At 44.3% G+C, this 23,570-nt stretch overlaps 1 protein-coding gene across 3 annotated transcripts in view; it reads right to left on the bottom strand.

Moving 5' to 3' along the window:
• Positions 1-3,383: 3,383 nt before the first annotated feature.
• The window catches only part of USP46 (ubiquitin specific peptidase 46), a 54,901-nt gene continuing 34,714 nt past the window's right edge, over positions 3,384-23,570 (bottom strand). For 2 of the 3 annotated variants that reach the window (XM_081812387.1, XM_081812386.1), the window contains 5 exons: positions 17,790-17,866; positions 11,075-11,158; positions 8,960-9,157; positions 7,977-8,055; positions 3,384-7,115 (listed from right to left, as the gene is read on the bottom strand). In XM_081812387.1, coding sequence (XP_081668513.1) covers positions 7,014-7,115; positions 7,977-8,055; positions 8,960-9,157; positions 11,075-11,158; positions 17,790-17,866 — 540 coding nt within the window. In that variant the 3' untranslated portion in view covers positions 3,384-7,013. The remainder of the gene's footprint in view (positions 7,116-7,976; positions 8,056-8,959; positions 9,158-11,074; positions 11,159-17,789; positions 17,867-23,570) is intronic. The other variant, XM_081812389.1, reaches the window with a different exon arrangement.

Genomic DNA, 23,570 nt, shown 5'->3' with positions numbered 1-23,570 from the left:
GGGTCAGCTCCTAACAACATCCAAAACGTGGCTGTCGTGAGCTAGTTCCCGCCTGTCGGGGCTGTTTTTCTTGTTCTCTGCTCGGTTTGGTCTGGTCTTTGGGGCCTGGAAGATGTGGGGAGGATTAGATCAAAGGAAGCAGGATAGCACGGTGCCCCAGAACGTCTTCATCACTGACACTAGTTCCTCTAGGCTTTCCATTGTTCTCGGCAGTTGTGTTTTTATCCCCCTCCAGCATCTGTGCAAGAAGGGCCCCTTTGCCAAATACCATTCATTAGCACCCTGAGCCCAACATCATGTCCAACATCTGACTGAGGGGAAGGATCTCCAGCATCCTCCGACCAGATGCCACAGTGAGGACTTGAACTCAGATCAGACTCAGCTCTTGAGCTGTTGCTTGCCCCACGTGCTCTGTTGAGAGCACCTGCTAGTGACCCCCCCGCCCGCCCACTGGAACCTGGAGCTGAGTCCAAGTCCGGTAGGGCTCTTCCACACTACTTCTGAATGAGACTAAAATTCTTCTGTCAGCGATCCAGATCAGGGCAGTAACAGAAATGGCACGGCCTCTGTAGGCTGTACATCAGCTAGAGGTGCTTGTGGGGTTCACTGGGGCTCACCTGACCCTGCGGGCAAACGTAGATTGGGCCAGGTGCAGGAGCGAGACCCAGGCTAGAAGGGTCTTAACCTGATTCCCCTCCTCTGATGCCTCGGAGAGCCCCACCCCCTTATTCTTCCACATTCTGTCCAAATTCTCACTTGAGGGCAGATTCTGAGGTTAAGTCTGTCCCTCATAAACTGCCTTCTCAGAGGACATAATTGAGAGCCAGGGCCATCAACGAACATCCAGGAAGAGGGATCCTCTCCACTCCACAACCTTCACCCCTACTTCTGCTGACGCCTCAGATTGGCACAGACGACCTACATAGGCTGGCAACTCATACTTATTTTTGTTCTCTGGCCTTGGCGGGGGGCGGGGGGGTTGCAGGGATGGAAAAATATGCAGAAGCAACTTTTCACTTTTTCAAACAATTTATTCTGGGGGAGCGGGACAGAGAATTAGTCTTCACACAGGTTTCATAAAATATTTTTCTACCCCTCAGCATGGGATACAGGCAATTCTCAACCTGGAGATGAGCTCTCTAGTGAAGATATTTAGCTTGCTTCAGGAGGGATGAAGGCTCACTCTTAAATTGTTCCTGTGTTTATTTTCAGTTATCTCAGCACAGAATGTTCTCTCAGGCAAGGTCAACTGAGAGACTCTTTAATAAAAATGCAGTTGAGTTGAATCACAGGAGAACTTGGTTAAATACATAGAAATGGTGGCTTCAACTATCAAATTATTTTGCCTCCTGCCAAGTCAAATCCACAGCTATGTTTTCGTCTCCAAGCTCCGTAGTACGAGGAGGAGGTAAGAACAAAATAGGGTTTCAACCCACACAAGTGCCCGACCTTCTCATGGCGAGCCTCGGTGGAACCTCACACTGCCTTAATGGAGCCCGTGTGCTCACTCGAGGTAGGGGAGAAAGTGAAGACGCATCTCACAACATGACTAGGATACCCTAGGGTCATTAATACTTTATTATGAATCATCATGTGGGAAATGAGCACAAAATTAGGAATTCTCTTTACAACATTTAATGTTTCTGACTGGTGTCTCACAACCAAAATGAAGCTTCTCATTTGTAAGCTCCTCACGTGCTTTGCTCAAAGCACTTTGAAAACATAAGGGAGCTCAAAAAGGAGAACACAGGTTGATAAGTCAATAAAGTCATTGAGTCATATAGCTTAGAAACGCTCATGCCCGGATCGGTTTTGCTAACGTTTGGACAGGCTGTTAATTATTTGGTAATAATGTAAAAGGACTGTTTATTTTATTCTTAAGACCCTCTGTTAAGACATTCAAAATTCTGGCTCCTCTGACATGAAATTAAGAGTCAAAATGCTCAGGGCCATTGCTACAATGTAATAGATTTACACGGTTTTTAAAAATGTGCTGTCCCTCAGAGGAGCAGGCAGGGAGGCAAGTGGGGCTCCAAGAGGGGGCCCGAGGGAAAAAGGGATGGGCCTGCTTTATCTAACTGCCCATCTGCTCCGTGAGACCCAGGCCAAACCCAGGCCAAACGCCAATCAGTGCTCAGCTGTGAATTCCCCTCAGGCGTAGTATTTCCATAATTTAAATTTCTTTTCCACAGACTTTTTTTTTTTCCCTGAGGTAAACAATGAGAAAGGGGGTCCTCTCTGCTCCCCTTTGTTGTCCCCCAAGTCCTAACAAATCTGGCGTGTAATAGGTGCTAAATAATCACTTCATTAGAAATCTCTCCACTCGGGGCATCTCTAGGACAAGTCTAAGTGGTTTGTGTTTAGTACATCCCCACAATCAAAATCTTCCCTCAGGGGGGAAAATGACTTCGCAAGGATTTTTATCTGCATGTATATAAATAGAGGTAAAGGAAGACTTCTTCTGTTAAAGGTGTTTTAGGTATCAATGTACAGAAATGGCGGATAAATGGAGAACACATCTCATTCCCCAGAAACTGGGTTCTGCTGGTGGGGACACACCTATCCTGCATAACCCCATTTAACAGATGGACAGAACCAGGCCTAGAAAAGAGACTTTCCTAAGGTCTTCCCTTCCTACAACAGTCATGATGGTTCCAGGTGGCTTCCCAGTTCAGTCAGGTTTGGCTGACTTGCCCCGAGAGAAGACAGATGGAAATTGGTCTGTTTTTATTTCCCATAATTGGGCCCAGGCAAATGCATTCAGATGACAATCTCCTGCCCACACATGGACCCCTTGAAGGGACTGGCCTGGGGAGCAGGGGCCGAGCCCTGAGCATCTTAACAGCAAGCTCGAGTCTCAGTCTCGGGAAGGAGACAACATGCTGCTTCCACCCAGCCAGGCCCCTGTAGGGAGTGGTGTGCACCCCGCTGGGGGCCCCCCAATAGCTCAGAAACCATCCAGAAGCCTAGGGGCTGGCTGTCAGTACAAGAGGGCCAGGGTCATACTCCCGCTCGGGCCTAGAAATCAGATTCCGGAAGGCACTTTCTTATTTGCGGAATGGATCTTCTATTTCGTAACTGGTAAAAGGTGATTTTTATATGCAGAGTCCCAGCTAAGGAATTCACTGTGATGTTTAATATACCTGAACCTAATTTTTTTCCCCCCACTGATAGCCTCAATTTGCTATTCCCCAAATATAGGTTTCTGGATTACTTCTGTTGATCTTTTTTTTTTACTCAAAAACAGGACTGAGTTACCTTCAGAATACCGACTTTATCAACCTTGACAGTAGCACTGCATTTATAAATCACAATAACCAGAAGGTTCTTTACATTTCCACTGCTTCAAAATTAAGTTTGGAATGATTACCCAGACATGAGACTTGCCAATAACTCACATTTTATAAAAAGGATTTTAAGTCCATGTGTGTAACATTACTAAGATATAATTCTCTAGGAAGGGAATTCCTATTTTATTTATTTTTTTGCAAACAATTTTAGAGGCAGGGTGTTAAACTGATTGAACTTTCACAAGATTGACGTTATTGCTTAAAGTGCTTGAATTGGTTACATTAAAAGAAAATTAAGGTACAGATTAATTTAAATAAAAACTAAACTTTTTTTAGCAACAAAATCAAATGAATGCCATACAAATACAGTAACTATTTTGATTACAAAGAAATGGAAGCCAAAAATAAATTAATGTAATACTGGAAAACAAATTTAATTAGGCAGAGAAGTAGGAAATAATTTTCCCTGACCCATGCCATTTACATGAGTTATTCACAATAGTGCTGATAACTGCCTTGACCATATAATAGCAAATGAGGGCAAAACATTAAGGGCACGATATTTTAATACACGTGAATATACAAAGTTGATCAAAATGCAATGTTTAAAGATAAAATCCATCTGTAATAAAGCTACACTCCAATATCTAAAATAAGTCCTAAGCTCCAGTTAGAACATAGTTCATTGTTAGGCATGCCCATGAAATTAAGCATATCCATGAAAATAAATGCATAGGGACCATTCCTGTCTTTTTTTTTTTTTTTTTTCCATTTCATCTGAAATCCAAAATATGCCAGGCCGTAAAACCAAATACGACTGGCTTCCAATTTGAACCGACACCCTCTTGTATCGTTCCTTGGCGAACCAGCCCACTTCATGCTGCCTTGGAATGGAAAATGCATCCGTGTAACCGGACTGGATGTCAGCATTTTGCCAAAAGAGGCTTTTAAACAAATGCCTTTTTAGCAAACTGTACCATACATCTAGATGCTCAGCTAGTAAGTAACCAATAAAGCAAATATTTCTTCTCTGTTTTAAGTGTAAAACACTGTAACTTATTCTAAAACCTGCAGCATTTAAAAGAAATACAGCAGGCCTACTCTAACTCCTGCCAGAAAATGACACACAAAACCCCGGCGATTTGAGGGAATATTGCTGAGCCTTTGTGCTATCGTTGACCTCAGAATGGTCTCACACATCTCACATCTTTCTCTGCTTTATACGATGAATGACGGGTGAAAAATAAAGTGTTTGCATGCTACTGTCTTTATGTGTAGTGAAATGATAGGGGGAAATGTAGCTGCCTAGTGTTTGTTCATTTATTGAAGAGGAAAGAAATGATCAGATAGCTCTAAAGTTTAAAAATCTGATGGAGTGTCGGTGGATAAGTGTGTTTTGGTCTTCCTCCAATCTTCTTTCCCTGCATCACACAACCATTTTAATGCCTTTGCATTACCTTCCATACTTCTTCTTTACTCCTAACCTCTCTCCAGGAATACTGAATTCTAACTGACCCTTTTAGTTTCTTCTCTTAAGTCACTGGGAAAAACTCTTTACACATACAAAAAAATAATATTAATAATAATAATAAAGAAAATGCACTGAACCTATGACTTAGCATTTAGATATTACTTCGGTAGGTCTCCAATTGAAACTTTTTGTTTCTAATAAATTAGTTTCAAGAGTCATTTCAAAGATAATTTTAATAGTTTTTCTTATGAACCAGTTCCAAATATATTAGATATGAACCATTTTTTTTAAAAAACTTTGCAACCTGCAGTCAAATATATGGGTTATATATAGTACAAACAGTTCCTTGTATCAGTCACCTTCAATTGCAAAGTGTCTCTCCTTAAAAACAGAATAAATACTCACCTTCTAGGTAGTTGATTACTGCATATGTTTCATGGAGGGAAAAAAAGACAAAATATTTATAAATATGAATTTGCCTCTAAACAAGGCAAGGTATCACTTGTATAAAACAATAACGTGAAGATCACCCTGTTTTTGTCTTCTCCAGTGAAAAGTAAAACATTTCACTTCAAGCATGAACAAATGAAGTGTCGGCATGCTTATTTAAGTTCTGAGCAATAAACAGTTCAAGATATGTCAAAAACAAGAATCCAGTTTTCATCTAGATAAAGTGCTACGCTCTTCATTTTACAAAATGGCCGCTAACATTTTCGATTTCAATTTTAGTTCACATTATGCCAAACATCTGCATGTTCATTCGCTGATTTATTAGGTAACAAAATAATACGTTCACAGTATATTATAGTGTATGGAAGTCAACTGACTTCCCAAAGGAAGCCAAGACCTAGGACTCATAGTTATTTGTAAGAATCCAAAAACCAGCTTAACAGCAAAACACCAAATTGACCCTTTTAATAAAAGGTACCAATACTCAAATGATCTAATAAATACATATATAACAAAAGTGAAAAAGGTAAAAGTAACTCTAGTGAGATGAGGTTCTTCCATAAACTGTCTTGTCAAGCATTCTAGGAGTCTGAGCCAAAGAGACGCCACCATTTTGTTCATTCCTCCGCCCACCCACTCACACTTCCTCTGACCCACATTCACACCCAGCTAACTCCAGTAATCCCTCTAGGGAAGGTTCCACATTAGCCCCAGGGCTCGCCAGCACCTCAATAAACAGACGGAAATGCGAAAAAGCCAACAGCTGTACCACGCGGCCGATGGTGGTGAAGCTGCAGCGCCCGCTGTCCTTCCTGATAGAGAAGGACGTGGGTGCTGACCGGCCAAGGAGAGCTGGGCCGGAAGCAGTCACCGCGGTGTCTCAGCCCGGTGACCACAGACTGCAAAACACCAGCAGGCCTGGAATGACACCCGGGAAAGCTTAGCAGTGCCAGAGAGAGGACAGATACGACTCACAGGACCTCATGGAAGCCGAGGGTCACTAAGAACAGATAGCATAGGGTTATTTTCCTGACGCGTGGTTTTGGTAGAAAGATAGGAAAAGTAACTTCTCACTGTCCACAAAAGCTTCCTCCTCTTGGCTTTGCCTGCCCTGAGCTTCCTACCTTCCTAGCCTCGGGGATTCTCAAGGCTGGCAGAGAGAGAGCACAAGCCGGGGCAGGCGCAAGCCCCCAGGAACAGCTTCTCTTCACCCTGTTCCACCTGGAGGATGGTCTTAGTATTGAGGTTACTCACTGTTCAATGTTTTCACTTGCACAAACTTAAAGCTATAGTTGCAGCCCTAAAAGGTGAACATCTACCCGATTCTTCTGTCCTCCTGGCAGAAAAGAGGCACAGCAGCAAAAACTGGGTAGCGGTGCTTCCAGGGACAAGTTAGAGGAATGCACTGAGACGCGATCCCGGGAGGCATTTAGGCCGTTCAGCAGAGACCCAAAACAGACTGTAGACACTCGCAGGAAATGTCACTCGGCTTCAGCCAGACACAGCCAGTGGTGGGGCATTTACCCAATCCCCAAATTAGCAACTGTTACTCATATAAATCTTACTACAATCTGATTGCAGTTAACACTACCTCAGACTAAAATAAAACCACAAGTAGTGCTGCATGTAAAAAAAAAAAAAAAAAAAAAAAAAACAAAGGGAGAGAAAGTCTAACAGAGCCAGACCGTCGGACTTGGCGTCGTGTCCCTGGTGGGCCGCTGGGGAGGAAAGTGTGCAGGGAAACCACGGAAGAGTGCTTGGAACATTTCCCCCCATTTGAATTAGTCCCGCAGGTCTTTAAGTTATTCTCTTGACTGATAGAATAAAATATATCCAGATTCTGAATTTTTTGATATATCGGATGTCAGGCCATAGAATTCTTCAATAGCTTGGGCATCTATTTTCTGCAACAAAAGAGACACAAAACAATACCATTGTTTTTAACATGAGGACTGTGAGAAGGAAAGAAAAGCAGGATGAATGAGAAAATGTAAGAAACACTCTTCTAAAATCACAACTGGGAACTCTCAACAGCAACTGGGCAATGCCCCAGACTTGACAAAGGGGCACAATTACGTAACTTGCAAATTGTTGAGGAGGAAAGCCACCCTTTAATCTCTGAGGCCGCCGTATGTTGGCAGTCTTTGAGGATGCCAGGGCTTCTTTCAAAGGGTAAGCCAGGGGGTCTTGGGAAAAACCTTAATTCTTTCAGGTCATCAGAGATCATTCCCTTTAGTGTAGCCCTATGAGCTACAGTGGACCTTGTCTGAGACTAGAATTCTCCCAGCTAGTATTCCTTTACAACAAAATCAATACACGGAACCCTTGATGTGATAGAACGATTTTCAGGTCCAACAGACTGAAAAAGGATTTTTAACAATCAATACAAGAAAATTTGGTATCATGAAAGAATTCTAGTAGAACTTTTTTTTATTTAAGTTTATTATTTGGTCTGTACCAGACAAGGTTTTGGTTGCAGTGGAAAACAGGACTTACATATAATATAAATATGATTTCAGTGACACAGAGATCCCACATCTATGGCGGATCAGTTAACAAGAACACAGCATTGAGCCCTCATCACACCCCTTTCTGCCTTTCCACAGAGAACGAAGAGCAGCAGGGTTGAGTTACGAGAGAAATGTAAATTGTTTTGAAGCCAGATTAGGGGAAAACAGGCCTGTTTTAGGAAACGTCCACACATGCACATTCCCCAGAATACCCTACAGTGGGGCTAGGGCACAGACTGTAACCTGCATACCAACCTCTACAATGTCATCATCAAACAAAAGCCAGAAGCCATGACTCTTCACAATAGTAATATAATGCCCACGGTTAGGACCGCTGGAAAAGAACAAACAGAAGTTATCAAGTTAACATTTCCTTCTTTAAAAAAAACTATGCAGCTCTGCATAAGCAGTGGTTTACGAGAACCAACCCTCTCATCAGGACAGAGAACTGGTACAGGTCATGTCTCCGCCCCCATTAGTTTGGCCACAACGTATGGAGGAAGGACCCACGTGGCGGTGCTGTGCTGAGCCTAAGGGAATCTTTGGCGAAGATGCAAAAACATCGGTCTTCTAAAGATCCTCAGTCCAGTGGGGAAAGCGGATATTCAAGCCTGACAAATACAAACAAACGACGACTGTGCACCTACTGTGTTCCAGGCTCTCTTCTGGCTGTCAGACAGAAAAGCAGTGACGAAAACAAAGTTCCCACTTCCCTGGGGTAAGGCTTGGGTAGGCAATGAACAAACCAAAATATAAAGATATTTCAAGGGTAATGAGTGCCATGAAGAATAAAGCCAGAGTAACAGCATGGAAAGAGGGAACAGAAACCTGTCCCAGCTGAGCACAGGATCACGAACGGGTGAATTTTCAACGGACTTTTCCATGCTTCTATCTACAGCTACGGAATAAAAAAATACTTGCTCAAAAGGACTTCCAGCAAAACGCTTTGCATCTCCGTATCTAGGGGACTTCTCTCTTATTCTCTTTTTTTCTGATTGGGTAAAGACTACAAATGGCATAAAGAATATTTTTAAGAGTATATTTAAAAAAATTTTGTTTTAAAAAGTACATTTTAGATTTATTTTGCAATGATAAGAGCGAGCTTGGAAGACAACCTCAAAAGTACCGTATCACAGAGTCTCAGGGCCCCGGAAAGGCACAGCGGGGTCTACTCGGGTGTGAGCACGAGCCCGAGCCTCCCCGTGCGGCCAGCACCCCGCCTCCCCGCCTGCCCTCACCTGCCGCAGTGAACCACCACGGCCACCAGGTCGTACATGCGGTCCAGGTTCACGGCGTCGCTGGAGGTGTTGAAGAGCCGGAGCTCCAGCGGGAAGACCACCCGGTAAGACAGCTTGGTGTACCTGTGGAGCTGCTCCATGTACTTGAACCGCTTCAGGTGCAGGGCCAAAATCATGGGCAGCTTCTTCACTCTCATCCTGAGAAACCACGGAACAGACCATCAGTTGTCCCCCACAGCAGCCAAGGGGACAAGAGCACGCCGCGGCCACACAAATGGACAGCCGGAGGGCTCTCACGGGCTTCAACCCAGCGAACCACCAGACCGCTCCCAAGAATGAAAGGACGCGAGCGTGCAGAGATCTGGCTTCCCCGACATTCTCGGCGAACGGGGTCACAGCCAGCACGAGCGACGTGCCACAGCAGGTCTCTCTCTCGGTTTGGTCAAAGGAGACCGTCCTGAATTTTTGTACCAATAAAAAGTAGGACATGCACCTGCTCTCCAGAAAGGAACGGTATTTGGACAACCACACCCCCCGGCACCCCATCTGGAGATAGTGGAGAGGAGGGGTGACAGCTTTTGAGAAAAGGAAGTTGGGGGGAAGACAAGCAGAAGGCTGAAGTTTGGCCTTCCAGGTTCCGAGGGTCGGCCGGGATGCTTCCCATACCACACTGCCGGCCGCCGGGAAGCCAGGCACGCTCGGCGCACACTCACTCCGTGTCAGGCATTCCCCGGGTGTGTTCGCTGTGTCGTCGTTCCGAAAATGTACGGCTTGGCTTAGGGCTACACTCCCCAAACTGGGCTTGCTGGAGCACTGGAGGTGCTCACAGAGGTGGGGTTTCTGGGGCACGTTTGGACAGGGTTATTTTTGATTTGAAGTTCCTTCCTACGCACTGGCATACTGAAGATTTTGAGAAATCCTACAGTGAAGGAACTGTTCTCTTTTGTTGGATGTGGCCTTTCCCAAACTTACATGAACACAGAAAGCTTTTTTCACTAGGTGACCATTAATATTCCTTGGTAAAAAATTCACAAAAACAACAGTTTATGTAGGTAATTCTGCTAGAACAGAGGATCTTCGGTCACCTTCCGGGACCCCCCCTCCTTAGTCAGTGGCAACGCTGTATACATTTTCAAGGCATATTATTTGAAAAGGACAAATTTTAAGAGACCACTGTTCAGGAATCTATTGAGGTAACACCCTGTTCATAAAAATAAACAAATAGCAACGCCAGCAGAAACATTAAGAATAGTGGGGAACACCATATTTTACAGGAACACACAATATTTTAATCAATAAAACCTCCAGGGCTGAGCTTCTGAACATACATTTTTGAGCCACACAGGAAGGCCTGGGCTGGCCGTGAGCAGACCGAGATTCTAAGGATGGGGAGCAGAAAGGAGCTCCCCGATCACTCACAACAGTTAACCACCTCTGCCCTCCATTCCCATCTGCTGGAATGACTAACCTTTGATAAGTTTTGATGCAGGGAGGAAAGATGTGCATATCGGGGGTGGGGCCGAGGGGGGTGGGGAGCTGCGGAGGCTGGGCAGAGGGACTATTCCGGGCTCAGCTCTAGACTCTGGAAGGTTTCAGGCGGCAGTCAGGAGCTCTTGTGTGCTATTCTGAGTATTCCACAACTGTGGGCAGGGTAAGTGTAACTCATGGTAAGGCCTCACGGGATAATTAAAATGTCAAGCTTCCTGATTTCTGGGGCAGATAACAGAATCCCTGATTATCGCGCACTCTGTCCAGGGGCTGTAACCAGCTGGTGCTGGTAAAAAGATAGGCAAGCACGGATCCTGTATCAATTCAGAATGTGATGACTTATCGCCCACCCATATAACTGATGTGTTATTGAGTTCCTCATGTTTCCATATTCAGTGATTAACTTTTTTAACCTCTTGTGTCTCTGAAATAAGAAGTTCCAACACTGAGGCAATACCAACAGTATTACTAGATATCTACTATGTGTTGTCCTCGTTTCTCCAGGGAGGAAGGCATTTGCCTTCTCCAAAGCTCCTCGGCCATGAGCCCATGGAACTGGGATTCAAAATCAGATATGGTTCCTTCCCTCAAAACAAAGCCACCCTCCGGGCTAAATCCTTTACGCACCTTTTCTGGGCCTCCTGTTTGCTGCAGCATGTTTCACAATAATATTTCTGTTCACTACACAGTGTTTCTGTGTTGCTGAAGTCTCTGCAGACAAAAATATTTTCAACTCAAAACACAGTCTAAAATGTACTTGCTATACCATATTTTAAACCCTTTATTACCTGTAGGGTAATTTTTTTTTTCATGTTTTATTTATTTTGGAGAGGGAGAGAGCGAGAGCGAGCTCGCACAAAGGGAGAAGGAGAAGCAGACTCCCCGTCGAGCAGAGAGCCCGCCGTTGGGCTCGATCCCAGGTCTCTGAGATCATGACCTGAGCTGAAGGCAGACACTCAACTGACTGAGCCACCCAGGCGACCTGTAGGGTAATTTTTAAGTGAATGTGGGGGAAAAAGCAATGAGAAAAGATCTTTCTGATGAGTAGGTGCTGTGATTGCCATTAGACCATGTCTGCTAGACTGGGTTATGATTTCACCACTGGCGATTTTCAAGGAGAGCTTTATTTCATAGGATACACATGGATATATATTAGGGTTTCCAACAGATTCAAAAAACAAATCTCAAGGTTTAACAAGACCACCTGTACCCTGGAGATCAAAAATTAGAACAGAAAAATTCCTCACTATTGTAAAAGCCCATCGTTACACTGTAAGTCAGGTCCGAAAAATTGTCAATCACATAAAATGCAAGATGACATTATCGTGTAATAAAAAACAGTCTATCTCAGGTGATCTATATTTTCAAAGGGCACAAAGGGAAAGATAATGAAATTTAATTCATATACAACTGCCCCTAGACTGACATAAGAAAATCCCTAATTAGCAGGAGATGCCTGCTTCCTCCAACCCCCTGCTCCCCATCCCGCACCTTGGCTCCTTTTGAGGCCAAATGCCACTGCCCGATGTTATATCTGTATTCACCCCTATCATGAGGTTTTACCGCGCTACTTATAGTTTTCATTTTTTAAATGTCACGGCTTTTCATTCTTTCCTGGTCATTGAGATTCTATTTCACATTCCCGTGGTACTGCTTTGAAGGCTGAGAAGAACATCCAGAATATAATACCCTAGAGTCTGGAGAGAGCCTGTGATATTTCTTTATTCATAGGGAGTGTCCTAGCAGCAGAATGATCAGATTTTATTAAACAGAAAATGTTATTTACATGGTGTTATTGACTCACACACTTAAGCAGAGCTTATCATAAGAAACCGTAGATGGCTCATGCATTCACTACTCAACCGTTAACTGACAGTCCTCTGGACTTGGTGCTGGGGGCTCACAGAAGCACCTGCCCTCACGCTGCCCCCCAGTCTAAGAGACACGAACAAGTGAGCCAAATCATTTTACAGTAGGCAGTGTTCCGGGCAAGTTAAAAAAATCATTTCACACACTTCTTGCACCTAAAGCCCTCTAGCCCGTCCCCAGTATGCTTAGGAATAAAACCAAATACCTTGCCAAGGCAGACAGGCCCTCGGCCCTCAGACCCCTGACTGTTCTTCTGACCTCCCTCCTACCTTCCCTTCCGAGTGCCATGGAGCCTTTCTGCCTCGGGGCTTCTGCATGTGCTGCTTCCCCAAAGAGCTCCTTTCCAGATGCTTCCATGGCTGGCTCCAGTCATTGTTCAGAGCTCAGCAAAAATGTCACCTCCAGGGAGAAGACTTCTCTGTCCATCTTCTGCAAATCCACCCAGCCTCTATCCTGTTTGCTGTCTTGTTTTCTTCCGAGCACTCAGCACTATCTGAAACCAACCTCCTATTTGATCTCTTGACTCCTCTCTCTGTGGGCAATGGTTCCATCTATCTCACTCACTGCCACATCCCCAGCCCTGACAACAGGCCTGATGCAGCATGGCACTCCATTTGTTGGCTAAGTGAAGACAGAAGCAGGTGTGTCAAGTCCAGGGGAAAGCACCGAGGAAGGAGAAACGAACTTGAACTGGGGTAACGCACGTCATTTCCAAGAGGTGATGCTGCAGTCAGGTTCTCAGAGAGGGAAAGTGTGCCAGGTGGGTAAGAGTCAAGGAATCCAGACAAAGGGACTGCTGCAGCACAGGGATTTGGAGGCAAGGTACGGAGTGTGTCTTTGAAGCTGGCGCGCACCCCGTGGCTCTAGAATTCCACTAACGGGCCCCAGCGAGGAAAAGACCTAATCAGTGCTTTTGAGAAATACCATTTCTGGTAGCACTATGGAGGAAGGATTGGAGGGGCCGAGAAGCAAGAAAACAATTTAGAAGGCAATTATACTCAACTCTCAGATCTCAGATGCTTGGCGCATAACAGAGACTCAGACTTAGCTGAATGAACACAGGCTGACTCTTCAACAAAGTAACTGACGTGAATGCTTTTCTTGGCCTACACAGGGCTGGGGTGGAACTGGTGGGTGGGGGGCAGGGAGAGGGTGAGGAGAGTTTGGATGATGGTGGAGATTCACCTCATTGGGATGTATACCACAGATGTACCTCTTCATCCAGCTGAAGAACCAGAATCATCAAGGCAAGCACAGTGGTGAATAAGGAATTAAAACACTTTCTACTCTTGTTCTTCAAAGAAAGTTTCCTGAAGTATTTGCAGACCCAGAGTGGAAATATACCAAAGTTAGTACTTAATTTAAAGGCCCGATTTACAAATAACCACCACCCTGCCCCGCCCCAGCTGGCTGGAGGCTCCCCACCCCCGGAAGGACACAGTAATGCTCCCAGGGCATCTGTGGGTGGAGAACGGGAAAATGAGGCTAGGTCAGGAGAAGGGGCTGACCCCAGCAGGTAACTGAGGTACAGCAGGTCTCTCGGTCGATGCTGCACAGCTGCTCTGCGCCGCCTCCCAGGAGCCAAGGTGACCTATACACACCTGTAACCTGTTTCCCGAGGCACACCAGTTGGGAAGCTTTGTTCTAAGGAAGACAGCAGCAACATCAGCAGTTCTCCTGGCTGCCCGTGAGAATTACCCAGGGAGCTTCCAAAACAATCTCAGTGCCTAATCCCTCCCCCCGACCCCCACTCAATTACATTAGGAGCTCTCCAGGTAGAGCAGGCGGTTCCAATATGCTTGGAAGTCTGAGAGGCACTGTTCCCAGTGCTTTGTCACCCTTAACATGCATTTGCATCACCTGGAGATCTTGTCAAAATGAAGATTCTGGTTTGCTCATTCGTTCTTGGGAGAGGCCTAACATGCCGTTCTAATGAGCTCCCAGGTGATGTCACTGGGGCTAGCCCACGGACCACCGTCTGAGCAGCAAAGACCCAGAGCAGTGGATCTCAAACTCTGGTGGTATTAGAATCGCCTAGAAAATTAATTAAAAATAGAGGCCCAGGCTCACTGAAGTTGACTACGGGCTAGGCCCCTATTTTTGCCAACTTCCCCAAGGTGATTATCATACACACCAAAATTTGAGAATCATCGATTAGAGTTTTAAAGAAGACTGAAAAAAGAAATCCACGAGAAACACATGTCAAATATTAGGAAATACTATTATGTATCAAAAATAACCAAACACAGGTCAGAGAAATAAATAAATAAGCACGTGGCAACGGCTGTGTGGTGGGGATGCATATGAACTTCGTATACAGAAGAAGTTTCTCAGGGGCGCCAGGCTGGCTCAGTCAGTAGAGCGCATGACTTGATCTCGGGGTTGGGCGCTCGAGCCCCACACTGGGTGTAGAGAACATTGAAAAGAGGTTTCTCAAAATAAGTAGAAAAGGAATTCGTTTTAGAGAAGATAAATTTTTAAAACAGAGCTACGGGAGAATGAAGAGCTGCTTCCCTCCCAGCTGACTTCTGCCGCACTGGGAGAACAGGCATTTTAGATGCGAGGAAGACAGCTCAAGGGACAGCGGTTTCAGGAGGTGGAACTTCAGGGAAGGTTTCTGTGAAGGAGTCACTCAGGCACTGAAGTGAAAGGCAAAAAATACCCAAAATGCCATGGAAGGATAATTAAGATAAACTTCACGTATCTGAAGTTTTTGCCTGAGGCCATCCCTAAGCTGTTCAAAAGAAGAAAAGAAAAAACTTCCTCGGTGTTCACTTGTGATACGACGGCTCACCCGGCCTGAGACACGGTACTGACGTTTGAAATGGGAGGATTCTAGTTCAGTTACAGTATGGATCTAATGGTTCCCATAGCCCTGTATCCTGAACATAACTACTATTTACTTCATCATTCCTCTGGGACAAAAGCCATGAAACCATACTGGAATTAACCATCTGGAAGGAGGTGGCAGAGACCTTACATTCAAATCCTACAATTTTAGCTTGATTTGTAACTTCTTTTGGGTCATCAAAATGAAAGAAAGATGACATATCACATCAGAAGACATATGCAGACATAGTAAGAAGAAAATTCATAGTTCTAATTTTAAAAACAAACCCTTAAGAATGCAAACTGAACTGAACCATGAAAGGGACCTAAAAAATTGTAATCATTCCTTCTCTTTTGCCTCAGATGGAAAATGCTAGTGGATCAGCTGGGCATCACTGATTCCCTGGGCCTTTCTGGGCACTTCGTTCTTTTGGGATAGATTAGAAAGCTGCCACTCCTAGCCCAGAACTCTGGGAGTGTGAGGGTGAGTGGCAACACCCAGCCCAGGCCCATCTTCCTGTTGGAGAGGTGAGATCTCAGGCACATGTGAGGGCAGGTATAGGTAAGTCAGTCAAATCTAATGTTGTTTACAAGGCATCCAGGGACGCCTGGATAGCTTAGTCCATTGAGTGTCCAACTCTTGGTTCGGCTCAGGTTATGATCTCAGGGTCGTGAGATCGAGTCCCTTGTCTGCACCTGGGGGAGTCTATGAGATTCTCTCTCTTTCCCCCCTCTGCCCCTTCCCCTGCTTGCTCTCTCTCTGGAATAAATGAATAAATCTTTAAAATTTAAAAAAAAAAAAAAGGGCATTCCAAAGCTCTTTCATACTCTCCCACCCCAGCTTTAACATCTCCAAATGTCTCCAGCCTGCCTTCCTCAGGTATGCATGACCCACACATACATTTCTCAAATCAACCAACCAATCAATAAAGGTAACATAAATCTGAGTTACATTTCTTCATAACAAGTTTCCCCAAAGATTAAAATCATAACTCACCAGTAAGCCCTTTACCTGGCTGACTGAGATCTCAAAGCTATAGCCACTGCCATCTGCCCTTTTGAGCAGCCCAGGAATTTCTCAGAAGGGAGGAGAAGCAGTCAACCTAACCAAATTCTCCCTTAACACCAACTCGTTAAAAAAAAAAAAAAAAAAAAGGCGCGGAAATAGGCAAGTAATACCTTTCCTCCCATTCCTTCATCTGCAACTGAAGTTGGCAAAACCATAACTTTTCCACTCCCTGTGATTATTAGACCTTGGGGAATCAAAGATGGCTTCTTGTCACAGGAATATTAGGAACCCATGCATACACAGAACCATTCAGAAGAACAAGAGGCCACCCTGGCCTACAAAACACTTTGCCTGTAAGAGTTAACACACTCGTCCTAGACATCTGGACCTGAGGCACTTGGACACACGGGCTGGTGCACCACACCAGCAGGAAACGCCGTGTAACTAATTCATCAGTGTGGGGAGCAGAGGGGGACCTGGGGCCCTGGGAAACCGGAAAACAATCAGGGCCCCCGCCACCCACTCACGCAACACATGACAGCAGACGAACCAAGAAGCTCTTCCATGTTGGCGTTGGTGCCGTCCCCCCGGAAGATGACTTTCTAACAGCCAACCACCACCACTAGTCCCCTTAATGTCTCCTTCTAAAAGGTTCCAAGTAACCTGGACTCCTGAAGTAACACTTCTGTCACCCAATCGCCATTGGTAAAGATCCACAGTGTCTTGTTAGACACTCTAAAATGTCTCTGAGCTATGGTACCCCAAGCAACGGGAGGCCTGCCCTGACCATGGGGCCCACACTGGCATTCCCACAACCCACCACTCTGGAGACCTATTTAATTTCCTTCAAAGCACCAAGCATCGCCTGTGGATTCCCCCTAGGATGTAAGTGCTGTGGGAGCCGGAACATGTCTGATGCTCGCTCCTCCACGCCCAGTGTCTAGAGTAGGGCTGGGCTGCTTCTAAGCCCTCACAACCTACTGAGAGCAGGAGGGGGAAGAGGAGGGGGAAGGGGAAAAGGGAATCATGTCTGTGTGTCGACTCTGGGCACATTTCCAATGTTCAAGTCAATACACAATATGCCTGGAATCCGGGGCATGTGCTCTTCTGCGCTCCGGGTTCCTTGCCTTCTCTCAACCCTAACAAGGAGGAATTTCTTTCCATCACTCATCTCCACAGAACGCTGAAAGATGGAGGAACAGACGGTTCCTCCACTGGTTCTCAACTCAAAAGGACATAATTTTTCAAAGTAGCTTAGAAAAAAAAAGAGTAATGGTAGGCATGGGTAGTGTGTATTAATCGTGTGTGTCAGAGAGACAAAGATGAGAGAGAGAGAGACTGATGAAAGCCAAAGCCCACATCTGGATTAAAGATTAAAACTTATTTTTAAACTTAAGGACTAATGACTTCCACTCGATCCTCTTTCTTCTCAGCAGGATCCTTCTTCTCTAGACCACATATACTTATTTTTTAATCTCTCTTGGGAAAGAAAAAATAGAAAATAATAGGATTATATGGGTTTAACAGAAAGGAAGATTACCTCCTGAGGAAATACAGTATTCCCCGCCCCCCCACCCCCACTTATTTACTAGCCTGATCAAAAGCTCAGATCACTGTCAGAATTCATGAGGTTACCTCAGACAGTGGGTAATAGATGTATTCTGCTCCACATCGACAGAAAGGTCAAGAAAATCTTCATCTTTGCTACTAACCTGAAGCAAAGAAAAAAAGTATTAGGTACAAAATATGTAAGAGACATAGTAGATAAAATTTTGAACACCTACAGGTAACCAAAACCCACAACTGCAGGCCTGGTCATGTGCAGTTTTGTATACTCACTGGCAATGAGTTACACTGAAAACAACCCAATCTAGAGAAAGTCCCAAATTCTCAATTTACCTGAATTCCTGTTCCAGCTTTAATTCAGAACTTTTAATAATTAGCACTCAACCAGATCTCGCTTCCTCTCCATTCACTTTCCCCCTCATTTCGAAGTAGGAAGTATCAGACAAAACAGCCATAGAGCCCAAACTGGCAGAATGAGAAAAAATGGAAAAAAAGACAAGAGACTTCTAAAACTCACTACTCAGAGAGTCAACCTCTGTGAGGCCGTCTGCATCTTCCAACCAGTCCCTTGAAGTCACTGGCTCCAGAGCCTCATCATCCAAACTGTGCCTGGGGCCAGGGAGATGATGGGTGCCGGGCTGGCGGGGTCACACTAACCACATGTGCACCTGTCCCTGAGCCACGGAAATGGCCATCATTGCAGAGCCCTGGGCTGTCTGTGATCAGCTGGACCTGGAGCTGGCCTGGAGCCCTGGCTCACACAGGCCACCCTACGGCGGACTGCTCCCGGGAGCTGGCTCACTGGCCCCGCTGTTTCTTGGCCCCTGCCATTCATACCACACCAATCCTGGCTCTCCTACTTACTGAGGTTCACAGAATTAAACTGCTTGCATTCCAGCCGTTGACTGGCAAGCCTGGAGTTTTACTCTCTTGCAGGGGGAGGGACAAACTAGCTCAGCAACAACCTTGAAGTGTTCAGTCAATTGGCAGCAAAATGAGAAAACACTCCTTTAAGTGGGACAACTATCCTATGACCCAATACTCCACCGCTAGGCCATTATCTAAAGAAATATTCAGAATGTGGACACAGTCTTTTATACTTTTATTAGTACACATAAGCAAGGGTGTTGAGAAAGACTTTCCAGTTCCATATCCTGTCTCTGCCACTTATGTAGTGGGTGACTGTAGGCCAGTTACTCAGCCTTGGTGTACCTCAGTTTCCTCATCTATAAAGTGGGGACACTAAGAGTTATTTCACCAGGCTGTTGTAAAGATAAAATAATACATGTAAGGTGCTTTCAAAATTAAACACTCAATAAATCGGGGGAAGGGGTGTAAAAATTGTAAATGGCCTAAAATGGGCAAAGAGCTGGGAATGGTTTACTACATGGTGGGTATGATATCATATTAAATGAGTAAGTAGACTACACAACCTTCTATAAGCGAATTCCAGTTTTGTATAAAAAAAGGCATGTATACATTTACATACATACACATGCCCTTACACATATACACACACTATTCTGCCCTTTTTTTTTTTTTAAATGGCACTTGTTACTGCTATGGTAGAATGCATGAAAGGCCCAAATCTTCACCACCGCCTACACTGGCTTCCTTGCTGTATGACTTTACAGATCCTCTCATCAAGAGATATGCTTCCCATCTTTGATTCTGAGTTCAGCCATACGACTTGCTTTGGCCAGTGGGAAGTTAGGGGACATGTCATAAGCAGAAGCTTGAACAAGCACTTACAAAACTGCTCTCTTGCATTTCTGTCATCACCATAAGAAGGATAAGCCCAGGCTAGGCCACTATTTTTTTAAAAAGATTTTATTTATTTACTTGAGAGTGCCTGAGGAGGGGGAGAGGGAGAAGCAGACGCCCGCTGAGCAGGGAGCCCGACACGGGACTCGATCCCAGGACCCCGAAATCCTGATCTGAGCCGAAGGCAGATGCTTAACCAACTAAGCCACCCAGGGGCCCCCAGGCTAGTCCACTATTCCCAGGAAGAAGATGAGAGACCCATGAAAGAGAGCTGTTCTCACTAAGGTGCCCCAGCCAAGCCCAATCGAGAGCAAAATGCCTAGCCAGACTTCAGACATAGAAGTGAGCCAGCTGAAATACAAACAAACAAGTTCAGCCAGGGCCAGCCTAGATCAGGTGACCCTCAGCCACCCCACAGTTGAATGAATTATAATAAATGATAGTTGATTTAAGTCTCAGAGTTTTGGGGTGGTTTGTAACAAAGCAATAGATAACCAATACAATGATTTCATATTATAAATGTTTTATTTGTATTTTTTTTATCGTCTGACTCTCCCTCACTAAAATGAAAAACTGGTTCCAGTACTGACTAAGATCTTGCCATTCCTACACTCCTCCAGAAAACCATAAAACTCAGCTAACTATAAACACAAGCAGCTACCTGAAGGTGTTGGAGAATAAACACAGACAGGTAGATGGGGAGTCCACACCTGGAAGAGAACGGTTGCACAGGATAAGTTCAGGGTTTCATAGCCCTTCCCTGGGGATCTGTAGGGGAACAAATGCAGTCTGTCTGGTCTTGGAACCAGAAAACGGAGTCTGGGAAACCATGTCTACTGGCAAGAAGGGGAGGAATCAGAGGGTATTCCCAGCTCTGTCCACGCACACCTCTGGTGGGCTGCTGAGCCACATACGCACAGAGTACACTCACAGCAGCTCAGCCAGATACAAAAGGGTGACCCAAGATTCAAGCTGCCGCCTAAGAAACAGATTTGTAGTTAGAGTCCAGCCAAGATGAACTGCCTGCTAAAACTCAAGGAAACATCATACTCACTGAAGCCAAAATAACAGAACCCAGAGTTCTCTCAAATTTTACATCCTCAATGTCCTAGATACCATTCAAACTTACAAAATGTGTGAAGAACCAGGAAAATGTGACACATTTTTCTTTTCTTTTTTTTAATTAACATATAATGTATTATTTGTTTCAGGGGTACAGGTCTGTGATTCATCAGTCCTATATAAGACCCAGTGCTCATTACAACACATACCTTCCCCAATGCCCATCACCCAGTTAATGGGAGACATTCTGAAGACAACTGAAACCAATCCTCAGAGGATGCAGATGTTGAAATGAGCAGACAAGATTTTTTTTTTTAGCAGATAAGAAATCTCAGCAGATGGGGGCGCCTGGGTGGCTCAGTCGTTAAGCGTCTGCCTTCGGCTCAGGTCACGATCCCAGGGTCCTGGGATCGAGCCCCACATCGGGCTCCCTGCTCCGCGGGAAGCCTGCTTCTCCCTCTCCCACTCCCCCTGCTTGTGTTCCCTCTCTCGCTGTGTGTCTCTCTCTCAAATAAATAAATAAAATCTTTAAAAAAAAAAAAAATCTCAGCAGAGAAATAGGAAAAAAAAAAAAAAAGAATCAAATGGAAATTCTAGAACTGAAAAAGTAATACACCAGATGGACTTAACAATGAACTGGAGATGACAAAGGAAAGAAAAAGTGGACTTGAAGACAAATCAACAGAAAATTATCCAATGAGAAGAATAAAGAAAAAAAAAGATTGAAATAAAAACAGATACTGAGAAAACTGTTAGAAAATATCATACATATAATTGGAGTCTCAGAAGGGGAGAGAGAATAGAGCAGACAAGCTATTTGAAAAATAATGGCGAAATATTTCCTCATTTGGGGAAAGACATACATTTACAGATTCAAGATGCTCAACAAACACAAAGTAGGATAAATACAAAAAAAGGTTAGCCAAGGCACATCATAATCGAACTGTAACAAGTCAAAGGTAAAAAGCAAATCTTAAAAACATGGAGAGAAAAATGACATACTACAAAAGAATGGTTCAACTGGACGCTGATTTCTCATCAGAAATTACGGAGGGCAGAGATAGTAGAACATCCTTAATGTGCTAAAAGAAAAAACTGTCAATAGCCCATAAATAGATCCTTCAAGAATGAAGGAAAAATAAAGAGAATTCATTATTAAAAGACCTACACTACAAAAAAAAAAAGAAAAAAAAGGGGGTGGTTAAAGGAAGTTCTTCAAGCCAAAGGGAAAGGATACCAGATGGAAATCCAGATCCTCAAGAAAGAATGAAGAGCAAGAATAGTAATTTTGACATTGCCCTGTGGGGTTTATGATATACATATATGTAATACACAGACTAACTACAGCAAGGGACAAGGTAAGGTAGGGGCAGGCAGAAGGAATATGCATCTGTACAGTTATAAGCTTTCTGTTTTATGTGAAACAGTGACATTATTAACTGTACATGGACTGTAACAGTAAAGGATATATATTATGATCGCTAGAGAAACACCCAAACAAAAACACACACACAAATACATACTAAGAGGAAGATTAAAATGGAACTATTTATACAAATATGTATGTACATATATCAATATATACATATATTAAAAATTTTTTTTTTCCAAAAAAAGAGGAGGAGGAACATAATAAAAAATGGAGGGGAAATAAATAGAAAACAAATAATAAAGTGGGAGCCCCCAAACCCCCCATACCAGTAATTACATTAAACATTAATGGAATAAACATTAGCGGTGGCCTGAGGCTTGCAACAGAGATTAATTGCTGGGTACAAGGGATCTTACTGGTGTAATAGAAATGTTTTAAAACAGGATTATGGATTCCAATAAAAATTAGGAAAAAAAAACTGGATTATGATGATAGTTGCACAACTCACCAAACTGCTTTGAAAATTACTGAAAGGATGAACTTTATGGCATATAAGCTATACATCAATAAAGTTGTTTTCTAAAAAGTAAAAGAGGGATGCCTGGGTGGCTCAGTCAGTTGAGCGACCGACTCTCGATTTTGGCTCAGGTCGTGATCTCATGGGTTGTGAGACTGAGCCCTGTGTTGTCTTGTGAGGCTCCACACTCATCGGGGAGTCTGAGATTCTCTTTCTCCCTCTCCCCTTCCCCCAGCCCCACTCATGCTCTAAGATAAATAAATCTTTTTTAAAAAAAAGTGGGGTGCCGGGGTGGCTCAGTCAGTTGAGCGGCTGACTTGATTTTGGCTCAGGTCATGATCTCAGGGTCCTGGGATAGAGCCCTGCATTGGGCTCTGTGCTCAGTGGAGAGTCTGCTTGATGATTCTGTCCCTCTCTCTGCCCCGCCCCTACTCTCTCTCTCTCAAATAATCTTAAAAAATAAAAAAAGTAAAAGATTCATGAAGCAAAAACTGACAGAATTAGAGGAAGAAATAAAATTATCCCACAACTGTAGTTAAGTTTTTTTTAAGGTTTATTTATTTATTTGAGAGAGAGAAAGCGCATGAGCAGGGGAGGAAGAGGGAGAGAGAATCTCAAGCGGACTCCCCGCTGAGCATAGAGTCCAACAACGGGCTCAATCTCACAACCTGAGCCGAAACCAAGAGTCAGATGCATAATCAACTTGCGCCACCCAGGCATCCCCCCCACAATCATAGTTAGGTATTTTAACCCCCCTTTCTCAGCAACCAATAGAAAGACTAGGGGGGAAATCAAGAAAAACACAGAAAATCTGAAGAACTCTATATAACTACAAAATATATATTCTGTTCAATCCAGTGGTTCTCAGCAAAGGAAACTTTTCCTTCCAAGGGACATTTGGCAATGTCTGGACACATTTTTGGTGTCACCTCCTGGGGGCTGCTACTGGCATCTAGTAGGTACGCTAGATGCTGCTAAACATCCTCTGATGCACGGGGCAGCACCCCACAACAAAGACTTATCTGACTTTATTTTTTTATTTTTTTAAAGATTTTGTTTATTTATTTGACAGAGAGAGACACAGCGAGAGAGGGAACACAAGCAGGGGGAGTGGGAGAGGGAGAAGCAGGCTTCC

This window comes from Leptonychotes weddellii, chromosome 2 (genome assembly GCF_054177405.1).
Source record: "Leptonychotes weddellii isolate Sample4059 chromosome 2, ASM5417740v2, whole genome shotgun sequence".
In the NCBI taxonomy this organism is placed as follows: Eukaryota; Metazoa; Chordata; class Mammalia; order Carnivora; family Phocidae; genus Leptonychotes; species Leptonychotes weddellii.
Note: the sequence above shows the minus strand (reverse complement) of the source record. Positions and strands in the feature narration are given on the sequence as shown.